This window comes from Labeo rohita, chromosome 7, assembly GCF_022985175.1.
Source record: "Labeo rohita strain BAU-BD-2019 chromosome 7, IGBB_LRoh.1.0, whole genome shotgun sequence".
Taxonomy (NCBI): Eukaryota; Metazoa; Chordata; class Actinopteri; order Cypriniformes; family Cyprinidae; genus Labeo; species Labeo rohita.
The window spans coordinates 27,183,896-27,208,263 of NC_066875.1; the positions used below are offsets into that span (position 1 = coordinate 27,183,896).

Below are 24,368 nucleotides of genomic sequence, written 5' to 3' on the forward strand. Positions count from 1 at the left end.
CAAAATTATTTTTTTTTTTATTTTGCATCATACTAGTTTTTTATTATTATTATTATTATTATTTGAAAATTGTCAAACAGCGTTATTTACGGTGTTTTCAAACTAATTTAGACCTTCAGGTTACCTCGGTATTTGGTCATGCAGCAATTTAATTAAGGTTACCACTAATAACTTTACTACTTTTGTTGCGGTTGTTGTTTAACGTTACATTTTCTCACTCACCACAAGACAGGAGCGGCTGACTCTTCTTCTTCCATCAAATCCGCGAATCGGTCAGTTGTGGCCTCTAGTAGACACTCATCATGGCTTTGTGTCAGTTACTCATGGTAGTAGCCGCATCGCTTAATCGCTCGTTTGCAGCGTTGATTCGGGCGTATTTCTTCTCTTTCTATAATCATCGTGTATCGTGCGGTGGAGAGCAGATTCTCCCAGTCGATACCACTTTTCGTCCCACTGACTTCCATTCGGAAAAGCAAACGCGTGCAAAAGTTTGGCGTTTCGCTGCATTGCACATTTAAAGCTTCGTGAACTGTGACCCGCCAATTCGTATCACGTGAAACCGTGTGACCAATAGCAGATCGATACGTCACCGCGTGACCTCGCTAGGTGTTGGCTAGAAAGAATACAGCTCTTGCTACTGGGCATGCGCACATAAATCTAACGTTAGTTTTGTCACACTGTACAACAATAATACTTTTTTTTATTATAGTAAGGGCTACGTTCATGGTCGGGGTAGGTGTAGACGTTATAAAACACAGTCTAATAGCTAGAACAATTCATTTCATTGTTAGTTTCCGGTCGGAGTTGTACCCCTTGGGAGAAACGAGTCTTTTCGAAGCCTGACGAGGAGACGAGTGAAGAATCCAGAAAGTTCGATGAAGTGGAAAAATAAACAAACCGGTTGGGTTAAAATAACCCAACCCGCGTGTTCAGTGGTGAAAGAACCACTAGAGTCCATTTGACCCAGTATGATCAACCCAACTGTGTGTTTACAGTACCTCAAACAACCCAGAATTTTGACCCAGCAATGTGTTCACAGAAATAACCCAGCACTTTTTAGAGTGTAATTAAGTCTTTCATGTATTTATTTTTGTTTAAATTGAGTGACTTTTTTTTCTTTGCATTCTTTTTTTTTTTTTTACTTTGAACTTTTGACATTATTTAGGCCAATTTGTTGTTTTATTTGTTGGTTTTGATCATATTTCTTGTTTATTCACTTGTTATTTTACCTTTACATTTAATAGTTTAGAAGACGCTTGTCTAAAGGATAGAACAATATTTGGCTGAGATACAACTATTTGGACATCTGGAATCTGAGGGTGCCAAGTTCTTAGTAATGCATATTACTAATCAAAACTTAAATTCTGATATATTTACAGTAGGAAATTTACAAAACATCTTCATGGAACATGATCTTTACTTAACATCCCAATGATTTTTGGTATAAAAGAAAAATCATTTTGACATACAATGTAGTGTTGGCTATTGCTACAAATATACCCGTGCTACTTAAGACTGGTTTTGTGGTCTAGGGTCACATATAAGCAATTAAACTAACAAAAGTGCACTAATGTGTAAGTGCTGAGTTATTCTAACGCGTAATAATATATTTTTTAATAGTTTTACTTTACAGTTTCTCATTGTATGTGGTCTCTCAGTTGCAAACACAAATGTGAAGTTGTTTTCAAAGGTGTCAATAAACCATATTTAAATATAACATTTAATAGAGAGAGAGAGAGAGGCATCTGGTGGTCTTGGAAGATATTACAGGTTAATTCCATCGTTTATGTTTTTTGACTTTCCATACTTCTTGAATTATCATGATGGTAATAAAGCAAAGCAGCATTTCTCAAGAATATTTATTTACATTCTTAAAGAATTGAATCGGCTAATAATGTAAGAAAATATCTGCTACTAATATCACAATAACAATGAATTTTTAATCTTTGGCACTTTCCTCAACAGTCTGACCATGCAAGGGAACAAATAGTCTATATATACAGAAAGAAGGCATTTATGTAGTTATGGTAGAGAGAAATGACATGATAAGATGAAAACATTTATGTAGACATCACATAAAGTAACAGGCAGGTGCGGATCTCATCACACTCTTCTGGAAACTTCAGCCGATCACAGCTGGACTGGATAGAAACTGCAACTAACAGATAAAAATATAAGGTCATAATATCATCACAGCGGCTGTTAAAATAAATTACTATGCAATATTATAAAATAAGATGCAGGAAGATCTTACCATAGAAGTTTGAGGAAGGTACCAGAAAAGTAGCATTATCAGCTGTCTTCTGTCTCTACTTCATTATTCTCTGTGTGTGAGATTTCATTGACATTGTCCACTTCTTCTGTGTCCGATGAGTCGGCAGACTTGCGTCTGTCTTCAGGCTTTTTGGATGGATCCGCGACCTGAGTACCTTTGCTTGAGTTGCACCCCATAATACAATCCAAAGATTCCTGTATGGAGTTTTTTGATGCTAAAAGACAGAAGTGAACTTCAAAAAGTTAGTGAAGTATCTCAGATGTTGTCCAAAGGCAGTAATGTGCTCTTTAGAAGTGCATCAGTACAGTGTCCTGCCTAAGTATGTGTCCTTTAACACTGTTGTGGAAGTCAGGGCTCTGATTTCTATGACAACACATTGAGCTTCCTGTTGGCATTGGTGCAGATACTGCAAACATACTTCAGCATGGTCACACTTAGCAAGGTTTGTTGATTTAGATTGTTGCAGACTTTGTGTTTCACCTGCCAGGCAACGCGAGTTGACATTTAACCTGATGGCGTGTCAAGACATGGTTACTGATAAACAGCAGGGCCAGTCAGGCGTCTGTCCTTGCTAACAAATGACAGGTTGAACAAGCAGAAAAGCCTCTTTCATTAATCTCTGTCTACAAGGTCAGAGTATTATCTACACACCATATGACAGCACTGAGCCGCTGATTCATTTTACAGGTTGTAGCACTTCCTGGCAAAAGGTGTGATTCATTAATCGCTCTTTCATGTTCAGATATAGTCTAGATAGACTCATTAAGTCTGTAAAGCAATATTAAATGTGTTATGAGTTTGTCACACCACAGAAAAAATGTGTTAATAACCACCCAGGCTGAATGACTGAATGATTAAAAAACCCTAAGCAACTAAAATAAGGTTTAAAAATCTTAAAAAAAATAAGTATGGACCTTTCTCACATTTCCGGGTTTCTCATAGCGGAAGTCGTCATAGTTGGGTAAAATCCGATGGCAGTGAATGGGAGAGTACCACAGATATATTTTTTGCATTCACATTTGCTCAAATAACAAAAGAAAAAGTACACGATAGTGTTTTCACGACTTTCATTCAAAGGAAAAAAATCGAGAGAGACTGATATCGGCAGTCAGAAGAGAGAACAATGTCAAATTTACCCTCCCTCCCATAGATGCGGCATTAGAAACACCCTCGCGTAGCGTTAACTAGTTTTTTGGTAACTTGATGAAAAGGTGGTATAATACAAAATATAGTCTTATAAATGCGTATACATATTTTTAAAAATCAAAATATACCAATTTTTAAAGGATTTATGATGACGATGACCGTGAAAACACGTCATCACATGCTTGTGAAAAGGGTCCATTCTCTGCTCTCAAATATATGTTTACATTGTGTTATCAGACTGATTTAATATGAAACAGAAAAGGGGGGGAAATGAAACAAACAAGTGAGTAATTATGACATGCGAGTAATGTGTCTAATGCCTCATTTGTGTGTAGTAATCAACAACTTGATGCTTTCCCTCATGGTTGATGTAGAACACACTGAATAGTATAGTACATATCATCATTGTGTGAATACAGGTGTGTAACATCAGGCAGGGCTGTCTGTCTTCTGATGGGATTGTGCTGGTATCCAGACCACTTATGTTATGCACTAATTTGTTTTCTTTGTAGGTCTGCCACGTTTTGGAAACACGGAAGTAGCCAAATTTCGCCATGCTTAATATCATGAAAATCTGACTATAATCGAGTCACCAGTGCATCAACCAACCCAGAAAACATGAAAAATGACAACCCAGTAACTTTGTTTTGGTAAGCCTTTTTCTGCAAGCATGTGAAAAGTGATGTAGGAAAGGGATCTTATTATAATATTACCCAACTGTTTTTGTAACTTATGTGTTTTTAACAAAAAGTCATGTGTATTTGATAGTTTAAGCGCAATAAGACATGAAAGGGACTCTGATTAAGTACTAACATGCCGTATGACAGCCACTTTCTGTGTGAGTGCTTCGTATGTGTGTGCTTAGAAAAGTGTTAATTAGAATTTTAAATGGATGTGACTTTAAAAATGCATAATTTCAGCACAATGGACATGATAATCAAAACCAAACAGATGTTTTTTTGGCAGAGTATCTGAAGCACGAGCTGTAAAAGCACAGCTCTATTCTGGAAAAGGGGGCGGGGAGCCACAGCTCAATTGTATTTAAAGAGCCATGCATGAAAACAGTTTCTGCTTTCACTCAAAATAGGCATTTTTTTTTTTAAATTATAGAATACATGATCTGTGGAGTATTTTGAGCTAAAACTTCACTGACACATGCTGGGGACACCTGAGACTTATATTACATCTTGTAAAAAAGGACATAATAGGTGCCCCTTAATACAGATACCAGCCTTTTTAGAATAGACTCATACAATTGTTGAATAGTATTGTGTCTTGAACATCTGCCAGTTGCTTTAGAGACGTTGAAGGAGGGAATTGGCTCCTCACCCTTTTTCTGCAAAATGGTCCACAGTGGTTTGATAAAATTCTAGTGGGTGATTTGTCCGACCAGCTGTCCAGGTTTTATGATCATAACACCATCATTTTTACTTTGGTTTCTGTGAATAAAGTTTTATCAGTTGTGGCTCTTTCAGGGATATTGGCTTTGTTAAGTTCTTTGTGATCTCTTATAAATATTGAGGTTTGATGTCACTTTTGCTGCAGTGGTTCTGTGTTGTTTAGACACAATCCATCTTAGTGTTTAATGTCCCTATCATTCACTTTCATGTTTTCACCGACTCTTCACCGATGAAGTCTAGCCAAGCTTTGTGTGCGCAGTCAAGCCACTGGGCTGTTAAGGTTACAGATGCTCCTGGGATGCCATGATTTGTTCTTTTTGGAAGTCTGACAAGTCGCCCACTTCACACAGCTTATATTACACACTGCTTAAACTTATACTACAATGATATACATCCTAGAGAATACAGACAATGAAAAGATAAATAAATGATAATTGCAATGTTTGTATTTTTTCACTGTAGCCTACAAAACACGATATTAATCCCTATAATAAATAAGGGATAATGTACATTATCCCACTTATTACACGGCTGCTTGCCACAAAAGTAAGTAATTAGACATAAAACATTGATCTGACCTGAAATATTTGAATGCAAAGCTTTCGTGAAGAAAGCAGTTTAGACTAGATGGACATTTAAGTGATATGGTGCAGTCATACCACTTATTACACAAAATCTCACCACTTAAATAATTAAGGCGATAACCAGTTTGTTAGTTTTTACGACTTAAAAAAAATAATAAAAATTGAGAGACTGGTAATAGCGGTCAGAAGTCGAATTTACCGTCCCATAGACACTGCATTAGAAACACCCTTGTTTTAGTGCTAACTAGTTTTTTTGTAGTTTGATGCAAAGGTGATATCATACAATATATTGTCTTATAAATGCACATACATTTGAAAAAAAAAGCAAAATATAAAAACACTTTACAATGCTGATGAAACGCGTCATCACAATCATTTGAAAAGGGTCCATTACTTTACAAACATACACCTTTGTTTACTTCTGTGTGTTGCTTGGTAACCACTTTGTTGCAACCACAACTGTTTCTGAGGAACTCTATTGTTTGGTGCAAGAATAATGTCTTTATGAGTACCATTACAGTATCTGCTCTGTTTTATTTAGTGAAACCTTACTACGTATATGGAATAACCATTATATAAAAGCAATAAGCCCTGTTAAGCAATGGTTTACAGTGAATTTATAAGAGCTTCGCATCATGCCTAAAAAAACGCCCCCTTAGCTGTTATAAATTCACTGTAAACCACGGCTTCTTAGGGCTTATTGCTTTAATATAAAGCAAATATTTCCAGTCCTTGATTCTGATTGGTTGAGCCGCATTCGAAGCTGTTGTAAATTACTCTACAAACATACACCTTTGTTTACTTATATGTGTTGCTTGGCAACCATTTGTTGCAACCACAGCCGATTCTGAGGAACTACATTGTTTGGTGGAAGAATACTGTTTGCATTAAAATCATTGCACTTTTATTTGCTCTGTTTCATTTGGTGCAACCTTACTACGTATATGGAATAACCTTTTTACAAAAGCAATAAGCCCGGTGAAGTCGTGGTTTACAGTGGATTTATAATAGCTTCATGCCGTGCCTAACAACGCCCCTTAGCTGTTATAAATTCACTGTAAACCATGGCTTCTTGGGGCTTATTGCTTTAATATAAAACACGGTCCTTGATTCTGATTGGTTGAGCCGCATTCGAAGCTGCTGTAAATAACTCTACAAACATACACCTTTGTTTACTTCTGTGTGTTGTTTGGCAACCACTTTGTTGCAACCACAGCGGTTTCTGCGGAACTACAATGTTTGGTGGAAGAATACTGTTTTTAATTTTATCATTACACCTTATTTTCTCTGTTTTATTTTGTGAAACATCACTATGTATATGGAATAACCGTTTTATATAAGCAATAAGCCCCATGAAACCGTGATTTACAGTGAATTTATAACAGCTAAGTGTCGTGCCTAACAATGTTATCCACCTTTTTCCCCGAGTAACCGACGAACGGCACCATGATGGATTCTAACTTCCATTTGGGAACTTTCGTGTTCTGGTCTCCATAGAAATCAATGTTAAAATGGGTAAAAAAGGTCGAGTAAATTGAAATGCGTGCAGGTTTAACGTTATAATATCTGCTCGGAAAACGATACACCAGACACTGGAAATATAAAGCACCGCTCCAGTCGGGCGAGTCTTCCACTTTCAGAAAAAGGTGGATAAATTCACCATAAACCATGGCTTATTGTTTTATTATATAGGACCTATGTGTGATTCACTTCAATGTCAATACAATTGTTATGGCAGCTTCAATGAAACAACCTCCGTTTCTCATCACAGATTAATAAAAACATTTTTAGATTTTTTGATTTGAGACAGTTTTAGATTTTAATAACTGGTGCTTCAGCTCAAAACAAACAAATACATTTGACAAATTTCACATGAGACAAGATTTTTCTGTAGAGTCAGAATATGTTTAATAAAAATAATTAAACCTCAATTTCTTCTATAGAACTTCATAGAAAGTAATTCAATAAATTACAAACTTTTTAAGACATGTATCCTGCACTACAAGAAGCATTAATTGACTACACAGGCCACAACTTGCAAGTATTGCAACTGTCCAAAAAAACACATTTTAGCACAAAAAGGAGGAGGGGCTTAAATTTCAAAATATTAAAAATATGAAACAAAATAAGCCATGAAAACAAATGACTCTGCCAATTTAATCATCCACATAATTGAAAACAAACGTTTATTTGCAGTAGTGTATTTCTATTTCATTTGCTGTTGCATGGTGGATGTCATTGTCTTTGTGCCACGACGGCAAGTCTTGCCCTGATTCTGGTCAGTAGTCCAGCGGTTCATAATGCAACATGAAATACAACCAAATTAATGTACATATGATGAAAAAAAAAAAGAAAAGAAAAGAAAAGAAAAGAAAGAAAATCAACATAAATGTCCAATTCTCAGTCAAACCTGCAATTCTTCTCAGAACACCATTCAGTTAAATGAGATGCTAACGCTGCGGATGTCAAAAAATAAAACCAAAAAACAGAGGAACTATATAGGTTTCATGTGCGGTTTTGGGAAGAAGTGGAAAGCAGCAATACCTGTACACAGTTTCAAAGTGCGTGGCTCAGCACGAACTAACTGGAAAGAGGAAGATCTGATGCCACAGTGGAGAGGAGACGGCATTCAGAACATCTAACGAGGCAAAATTACACTGAGAGAGATAAGAGAGAGGGCATCTGTGTGAAACCATGATGAAGGAAATCAAACATGCTTGGAAAGACCCATTATATATCTGTGTTCACTAGTGAGACAGGCAAAGAGTTGCATTGTGCAGTGCATCCCGAAGAAATTTGCATCACAAATGGAAAACTTCAGTAGCCGAAAACCTGAATGTGAACGAACGTGAGCCTAACAGTCTAGAACAAGCACATCAGCACATGTAACAGAAAACCAATCACATACACGTCCTGATTCGAAACGCCAATGAGGTTCATTGTGTTGGCCGAGGTGCTGGATTGCGACGAATCGTGTTAAGAGGGACAGACGCTGAAGTATGGCATAAGGACACTTCTAGATCAGTCATTTACAACTAACAGCAGCGAGGCGACTATGTGGACAGATGGATTTTGTCAGACTAAAGGAACATGTGATTTTTGACCTGTAGAACATTTAACAACCCTACTATCAATTTGTGTGCATTGATAAATACTACTGCAAATACTTGAATTCCTCTCAATACTTTACAAATGTGGGTGATTTACAATGCTATGACAATACTGTAGCAGTTTGTGGAAAAGTGAGGATATACGCACTACCGTTTGTCACAAGGGGTTTACACGTGAGGCCAACAGGACCTTGGACACATAGATTTTCATGCAAATTGAGGCAACAGTGTTCATATGCACAGAACATCTCACACACACACACACAGTGCTGTCTGAACGTTAAAAGAAACATAAATATGTGGATGTGAAGAAAATGGTCTGAAACAGAACGGTTATGTTTGCTAAAAACATATGCACGCACACCGGTTTCAGGCTTCGTGAGGAATGTGTTCCTAAAAGAATGTCTGGTTCACCGTAGATGTCAGCGTACAGCGTGTCGGCAAGATGGATCGCCTGCACCCAAGTACAAAACTCAAATCTTTGGGTAAAATAGCTGTATGAGGAGAATTTGAAAGAAAGGGATAAAAAGAAAGTAGAAGATCAGTCCGGGACAGCAAACAGATGGACAAATCACAAAAGCGAATGAACAACTTGTGTGATGAATGAATGAATGAATGAATGAACGAACGAACGAACGAACGAACGCAGGGTCTCTACAGCTTCAGTGACATTCATAAGCTGCCTGTGTGTTATTGCTGTGGATCTGTAGGTATGCTCTGTGAAGTCTATGTGTTCAGGATCCTGCTCAAGTATTTACAAATGAAACCCAAACAGTCGATGTGTTCGTTCTCCCAAAAGAAAATATATTAATTATACAGCTCTGCAATGAGCAACAGCGTCCTCATTTCTTTAATAAAATTAAATCCTGACATAGCTATAACAATAATGCCTTTTAGTTTTTGCTTCTTGTCTGTTGCAATTGTACATCATGGTGTAATACAATTTCACAAAGTTTTTTGTGTTTTTTTTTTTTTTTTTGTCGACATGCAAAACGTCTCTTCGAAACGACATTGTACCTAAACAAACACTGAAATCTCATTTCAGTTTCTCTAGGATCTCCGTTTTCCTTTTTTCCTCTTCATTACACAACACTTTAGTTATATTTACATGGAAACAAAAAACATGATGTAGTAAATGCAGGATAATTCCTATATGTGTTTATATGTATACATTTCTAAGAGATGTATATAAATATATAATATTTATTTATACATGTATAAAGACTCAGTCTTCGTCGCTGGAATCGGAATCCTCGGATGACGAGGAGGAGCTGTCGGACTCGGAGGAGGACGACTCCGCCTTCGCCGAGCCCTCTGGACCACTGGTATCCTTCTTTTCGTCTGGCTCCTCCCCCTCATCGCTGTCTTTGTCCTCCGATTGGCCGAGCAGCTGGGCCGCGGCTTCGGAGGCAGCAGGTTGCAGCGGTGGGGTTGGCTGAGTGTTTGCAGCTTGCGGCTGGTTGGCCACAGGCAGGTTAAGGCCTGGAGTAAGAAGCATCCCTGGGTAGAGCATACTAGAGAGTAGAAGGGGGTTGAGGGCCAGTGGGTGGCCTGAAGCAGAAGCACTTGTTTGATTCGACTTGGCTGCCGTCGAGGTGGTAGCTTTGAAACTTTGACCCTCTGTCCTTTCCGCTTTGCCATCCGGACTCAAAGTCTCGGCCGACCCCTTGGGTGTGGCGGATTCTCCACCGCTCTTCTTTTTCCCGTCCTCGTCACTCATCAAAGCGATACCCGCCGCTTCTTGTTTTCCGAGGATACCGCTCATCCCGAGGAGGGATGCCGGAAGGCCGGTCATTCCGGAGAGCATCATCGGAAACATGGCGGCCATGTTGGTGGGGTCGTGAGGCAGTCCCATGAGGCCGGTGGTGAGTTGGAGAGATTGGAGGCTCTGGAGGTTGTGCTGAAGAGCTTGAAGACTAGGCAGGTCCAGCCCGGCGAGGAGGCCGTTGGTTAGGAGTGGGTTGAGCCCCAGGGCGGCGTTGGCACTGGCACTGGCCACCGTGGTTGTTTTAGCTAAAGCGTTTTTGGGACGTCGACCTCGTCGGCTCACCTCTTCGGGAACGATGGGGCCGGTCAGAATGCGGTCGAACATACTTTCAGGAAGGTAACCCTGCAAATGCAAACGCATTTGTTATAAAACTAGGAAAAAAAACATCCATAAAGAATTCAAATTTCTCATCTTTCTTTCCTCAGTCAAAAAGAAATAAAGGTTTTTGAGGAAAACATTCCAGGATTTCTCTCCATATAGTAGACTTCAATGGGGATAAATGGGTTGAAGGTCAAAAACTGCAGTTTCAATGCAGCTTCAAACTGCTTTACAAAATCCCAAAAGAGGAATAAGGGTCTTATCTAGCAAAATGATCAATCATTTTCTAAAAAGTTACAAATTTTGTATGCTTTTTAACCACAAATGCTTGTCTTGCACTAGCTCGATCTCACACATTACGTAGTCATGTTGGAAAGATCACACGTGACGTAAGTGGAAGAACCAACCCAGCGTTTACAAAGTGAATGTGCAAAGAAAGTCAAATGTCCTTAACAAAAAAAAGGTAAAACAACGACGTTGGACGATTTTGAAACTGGAGGAGAAAATAAGATGGAATTTTTCAACCAAAGTACACAGACGAAGAACTACAGTAACCATGCATGACCTTTCCAACATGATAGTTGGATAACAGCTGGTGCAAAATGAGCATTTGTGGTTAAAAAGTATAGAAATCTTTATTTTTTTTAGAAAATGAAAAATGGTAAATATATCAAAACTTAATTTTTGATTACTGTAATTTGCATTGCTAAGAACTTCATTTGGACAACTTTAAAGGTGATTTTCTCAGTATTTTGATTTTTTTTGTACCCTCAAATTCCAGATTTTCAAATATCAATGGAAAGCTTATTTATCAGCTTTCATGTTGATGTTGATGATGTATAAATCTCATTTAAATAAACTGCCCCTTATGACTGGTTTTGTGGTCCAGGGCCACATATTGTTTAATTACTAACCATTACTATTGTTATCTTCAATATATTTGAAATGGAAAGTGTTTCTGTTTTTACTTACAGACTGTTTAACAACATCAGCCCACTCTGGTGGGACTCCATACTCTGGATTCTCCTGCAGGAACCGGCTTAAATCTTTCAGAGGAGGAGCAAATGCACCACCAATCTGGAACAAAGAAATAAAAAACAACAGTATTACAAACAACAAACTGTACAGCAAAAAACAATTTGTCCACAAAATCTACAACCATCACATACTCACCTTGCGAGCATTTCGCCTGTTAATGATCTGTACTCTTTCTTCTCCAGTCAGGCTGTTGATGTCAATTTTGTTGGGGTTTCTGCAGCGATGTCTCTTCTGTTTTGGTCTGCCATCTTGAAACTGCAATTTGTTTGCAGTCTGCAAAAGAGGTACGAACAGAAACTTACACTCATATTTTTACAGACATCCATCAGAAAAAATAACATTTTTTATTTTTAAATCCAGAAAGTAATCTGGCATTTACAGGAATAAAAGCTCCCACATCTGCCACGAAGCCTGGATGCTCCTTTAGCCACTGGTCCAAATCCTTCCGTTTTGGAGCATCCTCTCCAGCTAGTCGTGTCCCATCTTTGAGGCTGATGACTGGAACTCGGCATTCCGTATCAAGGGTGCTGGGCCCCTGAGTTGCGCTCAACCCAGGTGCAGCGGATGTACCGGCAACACTGCTACTCCAGCCAGCAGAAGCCTGCAAATATAGTTCATGCATTTGCTTTATTGACCAACTTTCTAGATTTCTAAAAATAAAATGACAGAGCAATCATAAGGCATAAGCAAGTCGAACCTGCTCTGGCATCAGAGGAGGCCTGTTTTTGTTCATGAACAGCAGGTCCATCCCCTCCACATTCTTCCGCCGTCCTCTCCTCTTCTTCATTACGGGCTGTCCGTCCATAACTCCATTCAGACGCATTTGCTCTGGCAGTACTGGAATAACACAAAGAACATGCACGGTTAGTGTCATCCAGCACACTGTATACAGTGTGGGGTGGTTTGTGGGTAAAGCAGGTATCTGGTTAAATATGATTGGACGTTACCTTGTGGGTAGCTGTTCTGTGGTTTGGTGTAGTCTGCGAGGCTGGTATCAGACGCATTCTGCAACTCTTGTAGCCGGGCTAAGTACTGCTGCTGGGCAAGAGGTCCCTCCTCACCCTCCAGGGGGCGTTTCAGAGGCAAACCTTGCTTCTGGAAGGTCAGTTTAAGGCTGCCCTCCTGCTGCAGGACACAGGTCAACGGTCAGAGGTTAAGAACACATTGCTAATAGGCCAGGTCCCTATGATGCCTACAAAACTGGTTTGAGACCAGTAAAGAACTATGAGAACAGTTTTAGAGATAGAAACACTCATACGAGGTTCATAAATCCCGGGGTTGAAAAAAAACAGTGTATGCTGGTTAGGCATGTTTTGAGGCATGGCTGCTGGTTTGAGCTTGTTTAAGCTGGTCATGTGCGGGTCATGAGCTGGTTTAAGATAGTCATGGACTGGTTTAAGCTGGACGTGTGCTGGCCATGAGCTGGTTTAAGCTGGTCTTGTGCTGGTCCTAAGATGGTCCTGAGCAGGAGCTAGTTGCTTAGGACCAGCTAAGGACCAGCTTAAACCAGCTCAAACCAGCAGCCATGCTTCAAAACATATCTAACCAGCATTTGCTGTTTTTGTCAACAGGGATGACATAAGATTTTAAACAGAGAGGTATTTTTAATCAAACTGCCTCTAGTAGGTTGAGGTAACACAGGAACACAGTAAAGTCAAAAGACTTAAAGGTGATGTGTGTAATCTTTTTGGTGCACATACTGAGTTTAATATGCCAAAAAATAAAATTACATAAAACTGCATCCCAACCAGTCTGATATTAGCAACATTAGCTAATTTCGGCCAGGACTACCTGTTTATCAAAAATAGAAATGTACACAAGTATTTAAAGCTCACCAACACTGAATTTTATTTGGTAAAAAGTATAGTAAAACAGTATATAATAAAGTATATAAATATTTAAGTAAAGAATAATGATATAATGAATATACTAATATTATTACACACTTCACCTTTAAAGCAAAGGACAGAGGCTGAGACTGATTTTGTGCATTGGGTTTAGTTTAAATGGGTGAATGTTGCAACTTCAGTGTAGTAGATTTGATTTGATCCCAGCAAGAGTCACAGTAATACACCGCTGATCTCCACACAGATGTAGAAAGCAAAAACTCTGAGAATGTAAACTAAAAAAGAAACTGAAGCTGCAAAATTTTCAAAGCAAAATCAACTGAAAGGAAGAAAAAAACAAACTGGAGGAAAAGGGGGAAGACCAAACAATAAAAACAAACAAAACATGCCAAGCGCTGCAACGACACTGCAGATCGGCATTTGTGGGGGAGAACGTAAAATAACATACGTCATTGATTTTGACTGAGAACTCCTTTTCTCTGTCTGCAACATGCTTCTTCACCTTTGAACCCTGAGGGGAAGCTGAAGGGTCTTCTGTGAGCGTGGATGTGTTGTCCAGGAGTTTAGTGGTGTAAAAAGAAGTCACCGCATTGCCTTCGTATGCACGACGAACCCCTGGCCATTTCCCCTTCAACACTGCCTGACATATACTGTCCAACCGGTTTATCATGACACGGTCCTGCAATGCGTGGACAACATTAATGTAGGGACATTAATTAATGAAATGATACAGTTCTTACAGTGACAGAGCCACAACTAAGATACAACACTGATACTCTGAGACTAGAGAAAAGGAACTGGCACAATATGTTGGCCTGGAATGCTCACCTTTGGCCAGTAGGAGGCAGCAAGCATATAGCCTCCCTGGAAAGGGTGGGGAGGGTTAGAGATACCGTTGGTCACATGACTGTCCTGCATGTCATCTTGTGTAGTGTTGAGTGAGGCAACGCTGTCTTCGTCAAACCCTTTAACACCGGGTACTGCTGACGCTACCGGAATACAGACAGAACCATCAATGTTACGCTGATCAAACACACTTTAAACATTATCCATTTCACATTTTGCAATTTGTTTGTACATATAGAATATCCAGACATCCTACTATATTTGTTAAAATGTAATCAATGCTTACTTGACCTTCCATTTCCAGTGTGATGAATTTGACTAGACTGCCAGACAGGATATTTTTACACTGAACTGGATTAAAACTACTATTTATTTCAGAGATGACAGAATGCCTCTTGCTGAATTTAAACATGTAATCCACCTTTTTCTGAACGTGGAAGTCTCGCCCGACTGGAATGGTGTTTTACATTTCCGGTCAAATTAATATTGTCCAAGCTGATAATATAACATTAGACCTGCGCACATTTTTATATTTAGTTTCACTCCAGCCTTTTTTACCCAGTTTTAACATGGATTTCTATGGAGACCGGAACACGAAAACACCCAAATGGAAGTTAGAAGCCATCATGGCAGGGCGCATCGTTTACTCAGGAAAAGGTGGATATAATGAGGACATATTGCAAATTTTGTACCATGCTATGTTTTAGATGATTCTTACATAAAGCTTCACATATTTTTGAGAAACAGCAGGTAGTATACAGTATGTGTGCTGTACACTGCAGTATGCACTACACACTAAAAATATACATACTGAATGAAGCATTTCTCTCTCTTAAAATAGTCTCTGGGCATGCTTTAAAACTCATGATCCTCACAACTGGTTAATGCATTAGTGAATGAACTATTGACAACTGACACCTGAATGTTCTTCTACCCAAGGAAAACAGCTTAAAATCACTTTTGCACTGGCATAGAAATGCACTCATTAAAAAACAAACAAACAAACAAAACATATACACTACGATATATACTCGGTATATACTCCTCACCTTACACTATTGTTCAAAAGTTTGGGGTTGGTAAGATTTTGAACACAGTGCAAACCAAGGTTGCATTTATTTGATCAAAAATACAGTAAAAACAAGTATTGCAATTTAAAATAACTAATTTCTGTTTTAATATATTTTTTTAAATGTTAGTTATTCCTGTAATGGCAAAGTTGAATTTTCAGCAGCCATTAGGCAGGTTGCACATCGCAAGTGTGAACGGCATGTGAGCCTCGTGAACACATGAATTTTCATAAACGTACATCAAAGAGAAAAAAATTGTTGGATGATGTCATTATTTTAGTTGTCTTTGCATACAAAAAGTATTTTTGTAGCTTTATAATTATTGTTGAACCACTGATGTCACATGGACTGTTTTAACGATGTCCTTACTACCTTTCTGGGCCTTGCACACTGTAGTTGCTTTCTATGCAGGGTCTTAATTTGTGTTCTGAAGATGAACGAAGGTCTTACGGCTTTGGAACAATACGTGGGTGAGTAATGACAGAATTTGACCTTTTGTGTGAACTAACCCTTTAATTATTCAATTTGGGTGAATACAAATAGTATGGTGTATTATAAAAAAACAAAACAAAACCAAAAAGTATGGTGTATTATAAAATACATTATAAACAGCATGTTCTATATCAAAGTATGACTGAAACAACATGATCAGAGCTGTTTTCTTGGTTGTGTTTATCATTTACATGTGAATATTCATGCTAACTAACTTTAAAGACTTTAAACTGTTCAGGTTTATAAATGACTAACTTCTAAAAACGCTTACAGTGTCAATGAGTCTGCAGCTGGAATGACAATGTTGTTCTGCTGACATGAAACTGACGTTACTCCAGACTGCTTCAGGATGATTTGGTGCATAAGAAACATCTCATCACTGTTATCTACAGTTGTTTTCCACAGTTACTGCAAAAAGGCTACAACTTACTATTTTGCCTCTTATTTGTAGCAATAGCCAAAAATACATTGTATGTGTCAAAATTATCGATTTTTCTTTTATGCCAAAAATCATGAAGATATTAAGTAAAGATCATGTTCCATGAAGATGTTTTGTAAATTCCCTACCATAAATATATCAAAACTTAATTTCTGATTAGTATTATACATTGCTAAGAACTTAATTTGGCGATTTTCTCAATATTTTGATTTTTTTGCACCCTCAGATTCCACATTTCAAATAGTTGTATCTCGGACAAATATTGTCTTATCCTAACCATACATCAATGGAAAGCTTATTTATTCAGCTTTTGTGTGATGTAAAAATCTCAATTTCATAAAACTGACCCTTATGACTGTCCAGGGTCACATTTAAGTTGATCAGATAACTACTCACCGTTCTTTGGTACCTCCTCACTGTCACTGTCTTCTGAAGACGAGGATGACGACGATGATGAAGACGAGGAGCCTGAAGAACAGGAGGAAGACGAAGACGAGGAACTGGATCCGGACCGTGACGAAGACGAGGACGAGGAAGAAGACCTTGATGAAGAACTCGACGAAGAGCTGGACGAGGAGCCATCCGAGTCCGAGTCTGATCCCGACCCCCTCCTGGCCTCTCTGCGGCTCCGCTTACTCAGCTTCTTCTGTTTTCGAGTGACTGAGTTCGGCGTGAGCGGTTTTGTTCTGGCCGCCACCATCCGGCTCTCATTCTCTCCGGCTTTGTGCATGTCATCTTTCTCATCCACTCCTGAAGGTGTGGGTGGTCTGATAGAGGGCGTCTCCATCTTGACATCTTTCTCTCCACTCTCTTCCTCTCCCTCTGACAGCGGCTCCTCCTTTAGTTCAGTTTGGTTTACGAGTGGAGAAGCAGAAGCCTCTTTAGCCTGAATGTGCTGGAGGGGGGTCGGGATGTGACACTGTCCCAGTGAAGGGGTCTGATTCTGGGCTTGGACTTGTGCTGCAGTTCCCTTGTTCTGGCTGTAGTTCCTCTGTGCCGCCATAAAGCAGAGCTCCGGGTCACGGAGGATATGGTAGTCTGTTCGACTGACTCCGTGTTTGGCCGCTCCAAGTAGAAGATCCCGATCGTGGGATCCTGTTTCCCACCACACTGGAAGATCCGGTCCTGGCTGGCACAGTGCGAGACGCTCATAAAGTTGCGGGTGACGCAACACCTGCTCTCTTATCTTCCGCAGCAACTCCACTCTGTATAAGGTACGAGAGGCACGCTCCTCTGTGATTGGCTGTATAGCAAGAGAGGAGTCCACCATATCTGAGGGTAGAGCAGACAAAAAATTAGGATGAGTACAAGATCAGGGTTGCCAGGTTTTCACAACAAAACCCACCCAATTGCTACTCAAAACTAGCTCAAAACTAGCCCAATCGCATTTCCAGAGGGTAAAATACACGTTTTTTTGAGGGGTTTCCCTTGTGAAGTTTGTATTCCAGGGGCTAAATATCACATTACTTGGGTAGCTTTAATCCCAGAAAACCCCAGACTTGGCAACACTGTACAAGATAATGTTTTGGCAGACTGGAGTTTGAGTATGTGGATGTTTGTGATGTGTACGTTTGAATGTTTGTGGCACTGACCTCCCTCTATAGCAGGTAGGCGGCAGACCCTCCTGCACATGGCAATAAAGGCACACAGGTACTTGTGTAGACTCTCATCAGTTTTCTTGTGCAGTCGAGCCATGGCTCTGAACTTTGTCCAGTCGAAACGGCCCAAATCTGGATCAAACACTACCCCAAATGTTGAAACCACGCGGTAGAAATCCGCCTCCTCTCTCCGTGTCCACCTATTGAAAAAACGGAAAAATTATCAATTCATAAAGTTATTGTCCCACACAACTTCAGAACAAATAAAGTGAACCACAATCTTACAAAGATGAATTTTATAAATAAAGTTTCTAAAAGGTACACCTAGTAATTCTGTGTGATTTAGATTTGCGTCTTTGGATTCTAGCCGTTTCTGTTTATTAACTCCATTAAACAGCTGATCATGTGGGAAGCTGCCCATTTTATGTAAAATAAACCATCTTTTTCTAGGCCACAGGATCCCATGTGGGTTTACATCATTCTAAACAGATTTGTCAAGTGTTACTCTTTTTTTAAAGCAGAAAAACATATGTGTACATTCTTAAGTCGAATTAAAAGCTGGAATATACTACATGACTAAACTCATACAACACTAGGAATCCTATATTTGCAGTTTTTTAAATGATCACAGAGAAAAACTAGGCATAAAACACTAAAACTAATGAGGATCAAACAAAGTTGAGGTCAAAAGTTTCATCCCCCTGTCAGAATCTGCTAAATTTTTACCAAATTAAGAGGGATCACACAAAATGCATGTTATTGTTTATTTAGTACTGGCCTGAATAAGATATTGCAGATAAAAGATGTTTACATATAGTTCACAAGAAAAAAAAATATTTGGTTGTATAAAAATGACCCCATTCAAAAGTTTACATCCCCTTGAATCTTAATACTGTGCTCTTACTTGAATGATCCACAGTTGTGGTTTTTTGTCCTGAGCAGTTAAACTGCCTGCTGTTCTTCATAAAAATCCTTCAGGTCCCACAAATTCTATGGTTTTCCAGAATTTTTGTGAACCTTTTCCAAAAATGACTGTATGATTTTGAGGTCCATCTTTTCACACTGAGGACAACTGAGGGGCTCATATGCAACTATTACAGAAGGTCCAAACGCTCACTGATGCTCCATGCATTAATGGGGGGTGAAAACTTTTTAAAGTTGAAGATCAGGGTGAATGTAATTATTTTGTCTTCTGGGAAATATGTAAGTATCTTCTGTAGCCTCTGAAGGGCAGTACTAAATAAAAAAAAAAATGATATTTAGGCAAAATAAAAAAACAAATGTACACATCTCCATTCTGTTCAAAAGCATCGTTTTTCCTTCTAAAGCATTAGTGAGTGTTTGAACCTTCTGTAATAGTTGTATATGAGTCCATCAGTTGTCCGCAGTGTGAAAAGATTGAATTGGAAAACCATAGAATTTGTGGGACCTGAAGGATTTTTATAAAGAACAGCAGGCAGTTTAACTGTTCAGGACAAACAAGGGACTTGTGAACAACTATCACTAAACAAAAAAAACAAACAAATACAGGTGTGGATCATTCAGGTAACAACACAGTATTAAGAATCAAGAGTATGTAAACTTTTGAACGGGGTCATTTTTATAAATTCAACTATTATTTTCTCGTGGACTATACGTAAACATCTCTTATGTGAAAATATCTTATTCAGGTCAGTACTGAATAAAAAAATAACATGCATTTTGTATGATCCCTCTTATTTTAATAAAATAATTAAGATCTTATGTAAGGTATATGTAAACTTTTGACCTCAACTGTACTACCACACTTTAAAGCTTTTCCAAACACAACAAACTCATACAGAAATGTGCACCTCATTTCTAGGAGATGCATGAAAATAAAAACAATGCATTCTAAAATTGGCTCAAAATATCAAAGTCTGATATCCTCCAGCTTTATGGAATCATAGCCTAAAGCCTAAAAAAATGAGAGACTGTAACCATCATACGCTACGTGATCTTATGTGAAATCTGTTAACTCCAGCTGCCAAAAATCTGCAGACTGGCTCTGGCTTTAGGCAACTAGCCTTCACTCCTCCACACTTCAAATCGGAGGGCAAAAGTTAGTGCGGTGAATTCCAACCTTTACAGCTGACGTTAAATGAAGTGTCTCACCGTTGTTGTCTTTCAATCTTAGCAGCAATTTTGGGATTGAGTGTGTCGCTGAGTGTGGGAGGCAGAGGGTAGAGGGCAGGGGTCATGGCCTGCTGTGTCTGGTGGATCTGAAGTATCTGTCTGCTCTTGGTGAAGCGCTGAGATGCAGTGATCAGACGCCGCAGTCGGGCCGTCAGCGTGGAGGGCGAGGGCCAGTACATTCCTGAGCCAATGCTCAGAGTCCCACCGCCACCATCTAATACAGACCCTCCTTCTGCACAAACACACAAACACACTTTGAATGTGTAACATTAACTTAATATTAACTCAAAACAAATTAGAGGTCTATTTATGTCTATACCTCCGCCTGTATCAGTGATGACCAGGTCTCCTGGGGAAGAAGCATCATCCTAGAGGTAAGAGCACATGTTAAGACATGGTTCAACACTATAACATACATAAAACACAAAGAATGGCCTTTAAAATGATAGAATTTTAACTAAATTTGAATTGAGGTAGCACACAGGAAATCTGCTGTAAAATAAAATGATTTTAAATTAAACGATATTCATTCATTTTTCACATATATATATATATATATTTTATATACATATATAGTTCTAAAAAGTTATATACATATATAGTGCAAACGTTTTTGAACAGTAAAATATTTAGTATTTTTTAAAGAAATCGCTTCTGCTCACCAAGCCTGCATTTATTTGATCCACAGCAAGAACAGTACAATTATGAAATATTTTTACTATTTAAAATAACTGTTTTCTATTTGAATACATTTTAAAATGTAATTTGTTCCTGTGATTTCATAGCTGAATTTCCAGCATCATTACTCCAGTCCAAAGGGGGGGGGGGGTTTACTGTACTGTACTGTACTCTGTGTAATAACGAAACTTTGTAATAACTAACTTTTTTTACTGAAAAAAACAAGTCCCAAAATTCTCAATTTCAACATTTTAAACAACAGGGCCCTACAATCTTTTACTTTTTTCCCTCAGAAATTCTCGTGTTTTAATTTTTCTGATAATCAAATGAACGCATTACACATTTTTTTAAATCAAATGAAAATTAAGCTTTTTAATTTTTTTTTGCCTAACAAACAGGTTTTCCATTTAATACATGGAAGAAAAATTGTGCGAATATTCAGTTTAAAAAGTTTTAATAATCATTGTAGTATTTATTCTACAATTAAATGGTTTATCTTGAAGTAATATTTATTTTTATCATTTAATTGTTTTATTTAAATTTGGCAGAAATAGGAATATATAAAGACCTATATTTCACTGTACAAAAGTAATACAAAACATATATTTCTGTTACATGTTAAATTGTACGTTTATTTTGACGGGTTGCCGTTTAGTTTCTGTTTGTATACAGTATGATATGATGCTAGTTTTCTCAAATGAAACTGTAAAATTCACATGAAGTGACTCACAGCAAGGTTAAGTTTATGTGTTCATGTCGTCATATAGTGAGACGCAGAGGCCGAAAATCACTGCGAGTGTCACGTGTGCTTCAGTATTTATGTAGTAAACAAACCTGCGTCTCTGCCATTCATTCATACAGAGGCAAATGGAACATACAGGATTCATATTTAAATTGTCTTTTTGTGCTTCACTATTCACAACCACTAGTGCATATTGCAATCCGAATTAAGTGACAGACCAACTTTTGATTTATTCATCCAAAAATCGACGAATTCCTTGCCATTCCGCGGTATAGAGTAAATTCTGTTTTTATGAATGGACTCGCGATCCCGTCCGTGTTTTTGGCGGAGAAGAAATTATAGACGTGCATCCATGTAAAGACATGTAGAAATGACATGCCGTCGTGTAAATAAGAATAATACCATAAGGTTATTTAGTTTGCTTATTAAAAGATTATAGACCTGTATAGACCTGTTCTATAGGAAATGTAACCTTGAGGGGCGCCCCCCTAATATAACGGTAGGGAAAATGGTGATAATAATAATAATAATAAATGTTTTTTGAGCAGCAAATCAAAATATTAGACTGATTTCTAAAGGACCATGTGACTAGAGTAATGATGCATCAGGGAACAAATAGGCAGCCATTTTTGTGACTGTGTTTACTGAATTTTAATCATTCCAACTGAACATCCTATGGGCTGTGGCCTATTCAGTTGAAAATCTAACTCACAAATTGAAAAGGCAACCAATTTGCCCATCGCTGAATTCACACTAATTGGTATTCTTTGAGCTTGTGTATGCGCTTGTGTGTAACATTCTTATAATGCCCACTTCTCTCTGCTCCAATTGCATACCTCCATATCATCCTTCAGCAAAGCTGGAGCAGGCTTATACTCTGGGTCGTCCACATCTCTGCACACACAGATAACACACAAACAAACACAGTTACAAACACTTCAGAGAGTAACTGCAGGCAGAAACTGATAAAAGACTTCCTCTATCTGTATGAATGGAGCACATGTTTGTGTCTCTTACCCATCCATAAAGTCATTTCCTCTCTGTTCAGCAGCGATGGCCTTCTCGTCCGGCCGCCCAACCTTTTCTAAGAAACACAGTGCTGGATCTGCCCGAATAGTGTTGTACTTCTCATAACCTACAACACATACAAACAGCCATTAGATAAAGGTGTGTACCCACACACATACAAAGCTACGAGCGCAACAGAGCCGATCGGACTCACCGTGCTTAAAGACTCCTAACAGCAGACATTTGTCCGAGAGCATGTCCCACCACATAGCAGGCATCTCTGAATGATCCGGCTCAGGAACCCAGATCTCTATCTCACTGAGGGAGAGCAAAACAAACATTTCAGCCATTACTAGCAGTAACCTGCGATACATTTTAATCTACTAAATTTTGGATTTTGGAACAGACCACAATTTAAGTCCGATATGGTCATTTTCTGATTTTTTTGGTGAGCTATTCATTTAAATGCAGATATTGATATAATGTGCACATTCCTGAAAATTCCACAAAAGAACAGCAGATGGCGCTTCAATGTTTTACTTACTGAACAAACTGGCTTAAACTGACTAATACTGGAGGAGTTCAATGAGGACCTATTTATAATCCTAATATCTAAAGGGATCTATTATACACAAGAGAATGTCTTGTGAAACCTTGTATATTTTTAGGTTTTGATCAGTTTTATATGGCTTAAAATAAACACAAATTACCAGCATGTAGAAAAAAATTATTTAAAATACTAAGAACACAAATGACTGGTACTGCTACTTCTACCACTATTGGTGTTACACACACAGAACTCAGATGCTCTGCTCAGATGTTTTGGTTTCCCAAAGTAGTAAAAGTAATAAGGTGAGAGGGATCATGGCAACACTTACCCGGCATCTGCCCCATCCAGCACTTTTTGGCACTGTACTCCGATCACCTCTTGTTTCAGATAGTACAGCATTCTGACCCTCAGCAGCACCCTGCCAGACAGAGGCACAGAGAGATTGAGGTCCAAGTGTACAGCATGCATTAAATTGATCAAAAGTGAGAAGAAATTTATTTTAAAACATTTGAATTTATATTTCAAATAAATGCGTTCAACTTTCAAAGTGTTTAAAACTATAAAAGGACTCAAAGTTTCCTCAAAAATTGTAACTGAAATATAACACTGATAATAATAAATGTTCATGAGCACCAAATCAGCATATTAGATTAATTTCTGAAGAATCATGTGACACTAAAGATTGGAGTAACGGTTGCTGAAAATTCAGCTTTGCCATTAGACATAAATTACATTTTAAAATGTTTTGAAACGAAACCGGTATTTCAAGTTTGAATAATATTTTACAACATTAGTTTTATGTATTTTTGATTAAATAAATGAAGCATGAGAAGCCTCTTTCATAAACCTAAAAAAAAAAATTACCTGCTTTTCTTCAGAAATTCTTTTTTTTTTTTTTTTTCAGAATTTTTGTATATTTAAACCCTTTCAAACAGTGACTGTATGATTTTGAGATCCATCTTTTCACACTGAGAATAACTGAGGGACTCATATGCAACTATTACAAAAGGTTCAAACACTCACTGTTGCTTCAGAAGGAAACACAATGCATTAAGAGCCGGGGGTGAAAACTTTTGAAAAGAACGAAAATGTGTACATTTTTCTTATTTTCCCTAATATTTTTTTCATTTAGTACTGCCCTTCAGAAGCTACAGAAGATACTTACATGTTTCTTAGAAGTCAAAATCAGTTAAATTCACTCTGATCTTTAAATTAAAAAGTTTTCACCCCCCCTGGTTTCAATACATTTTGTTTCCTTCTGAAGCATCAAGTGAGCGTTTGAACCTTCTGTAATAGTTGCATGAT

The 24,368-nt window shown here is 38.2% G+C and overlaps 1 protein-coding gene across 11 annotated transcripts in view; it reads right to left on the minus strand.

Annotated features, from left to right (window-relative positions):
• Nucleotides 1–7,577: 7,577 nt before the first annotated feature.
• The window catches only part of chd9 (chromodomain helicase DNA binding protein 9), a 79,377-nt gene continuing 62,586 nt past the window's right edge, over nucleotides 7,578–24,368 (minus strand). For 7 of the 11 annotated variants that reach the window (XM_051116218.1, XM_051116216.1, XM_051116217.1 and 4 more), the window contains 16 exons: nucleotides 23,392–23,481; nucleotides 22,728–22,831; nucleotides 22,523–22,640; nucleotides 22,342–22,399; nucleotides 20,405–20,453; nucleotides 20,065–20,317; nucleotides 17,926–18,131; nucleotides 16,730–17,605; nucleotides 14,315–14,475; nucleotides 13,935–14,165; nucleotides 12,587–12,764; nucleotides 12,337–12,476; nucleotides 12,019–12,240; nucleotides 11,775–11,912; nucleotides 11,574–11,678; nucleotides 7,578–10,625 (listed from right to left, as the gene is read on the minus strand). In XM_051116218.1, coding sequence (XP_050972175.1) covers nucleotides 9,741–10,625; nucleotides 11,574–11,678; nucleotides 11,775–11,912; nucleotides 12,019–12,240; nucleotides 12,337–12,476; nucleotides 12,587–12,764; nucleotides 13,935–14,165; nucleotides 14,315–14,475; nucleotides 16,730–17,605; nucleotides 17,926–18,131; nucleotides 20,065–20,317; nucleotides 20,405–20,453; nucleotides 22,342–22,399; nucleotides 22,523–22,640; nucleotides 22,728–22,831; nucleotides 23,392–23,481 — 3,814 coding nt within the window. In that variant the 3' untranslated portion in view covers nucleotides 7,578–9,740. The remainder of the gene's footprint in view (nucleotides 10,626–11,573; nucleotides 11,679–11,774; nucleotides 11,913–12,018; nucleotides 12,241–12,336; nucleotides 12,477–12,586; nucleotides 12,765–13,934; nucleotides 14,166–14,314; nucleotides 14,476–16,729; nucleotides 17,606–17,925; nucleotides 18,132–20,064; nucleotides 20,318–20,404; nucleotides 20,454–22,341; nucleotides 22,400–22,522; nucleotides 22,641–22,727; nucleotides 22,832–23,391; nucleotides 23,482–24,368) is intronic. The other 4 variants (XM_051116220.1, XM_051116219.1, XM_051116223.1 and 1 more) reach the window with 4 other exon arrangements.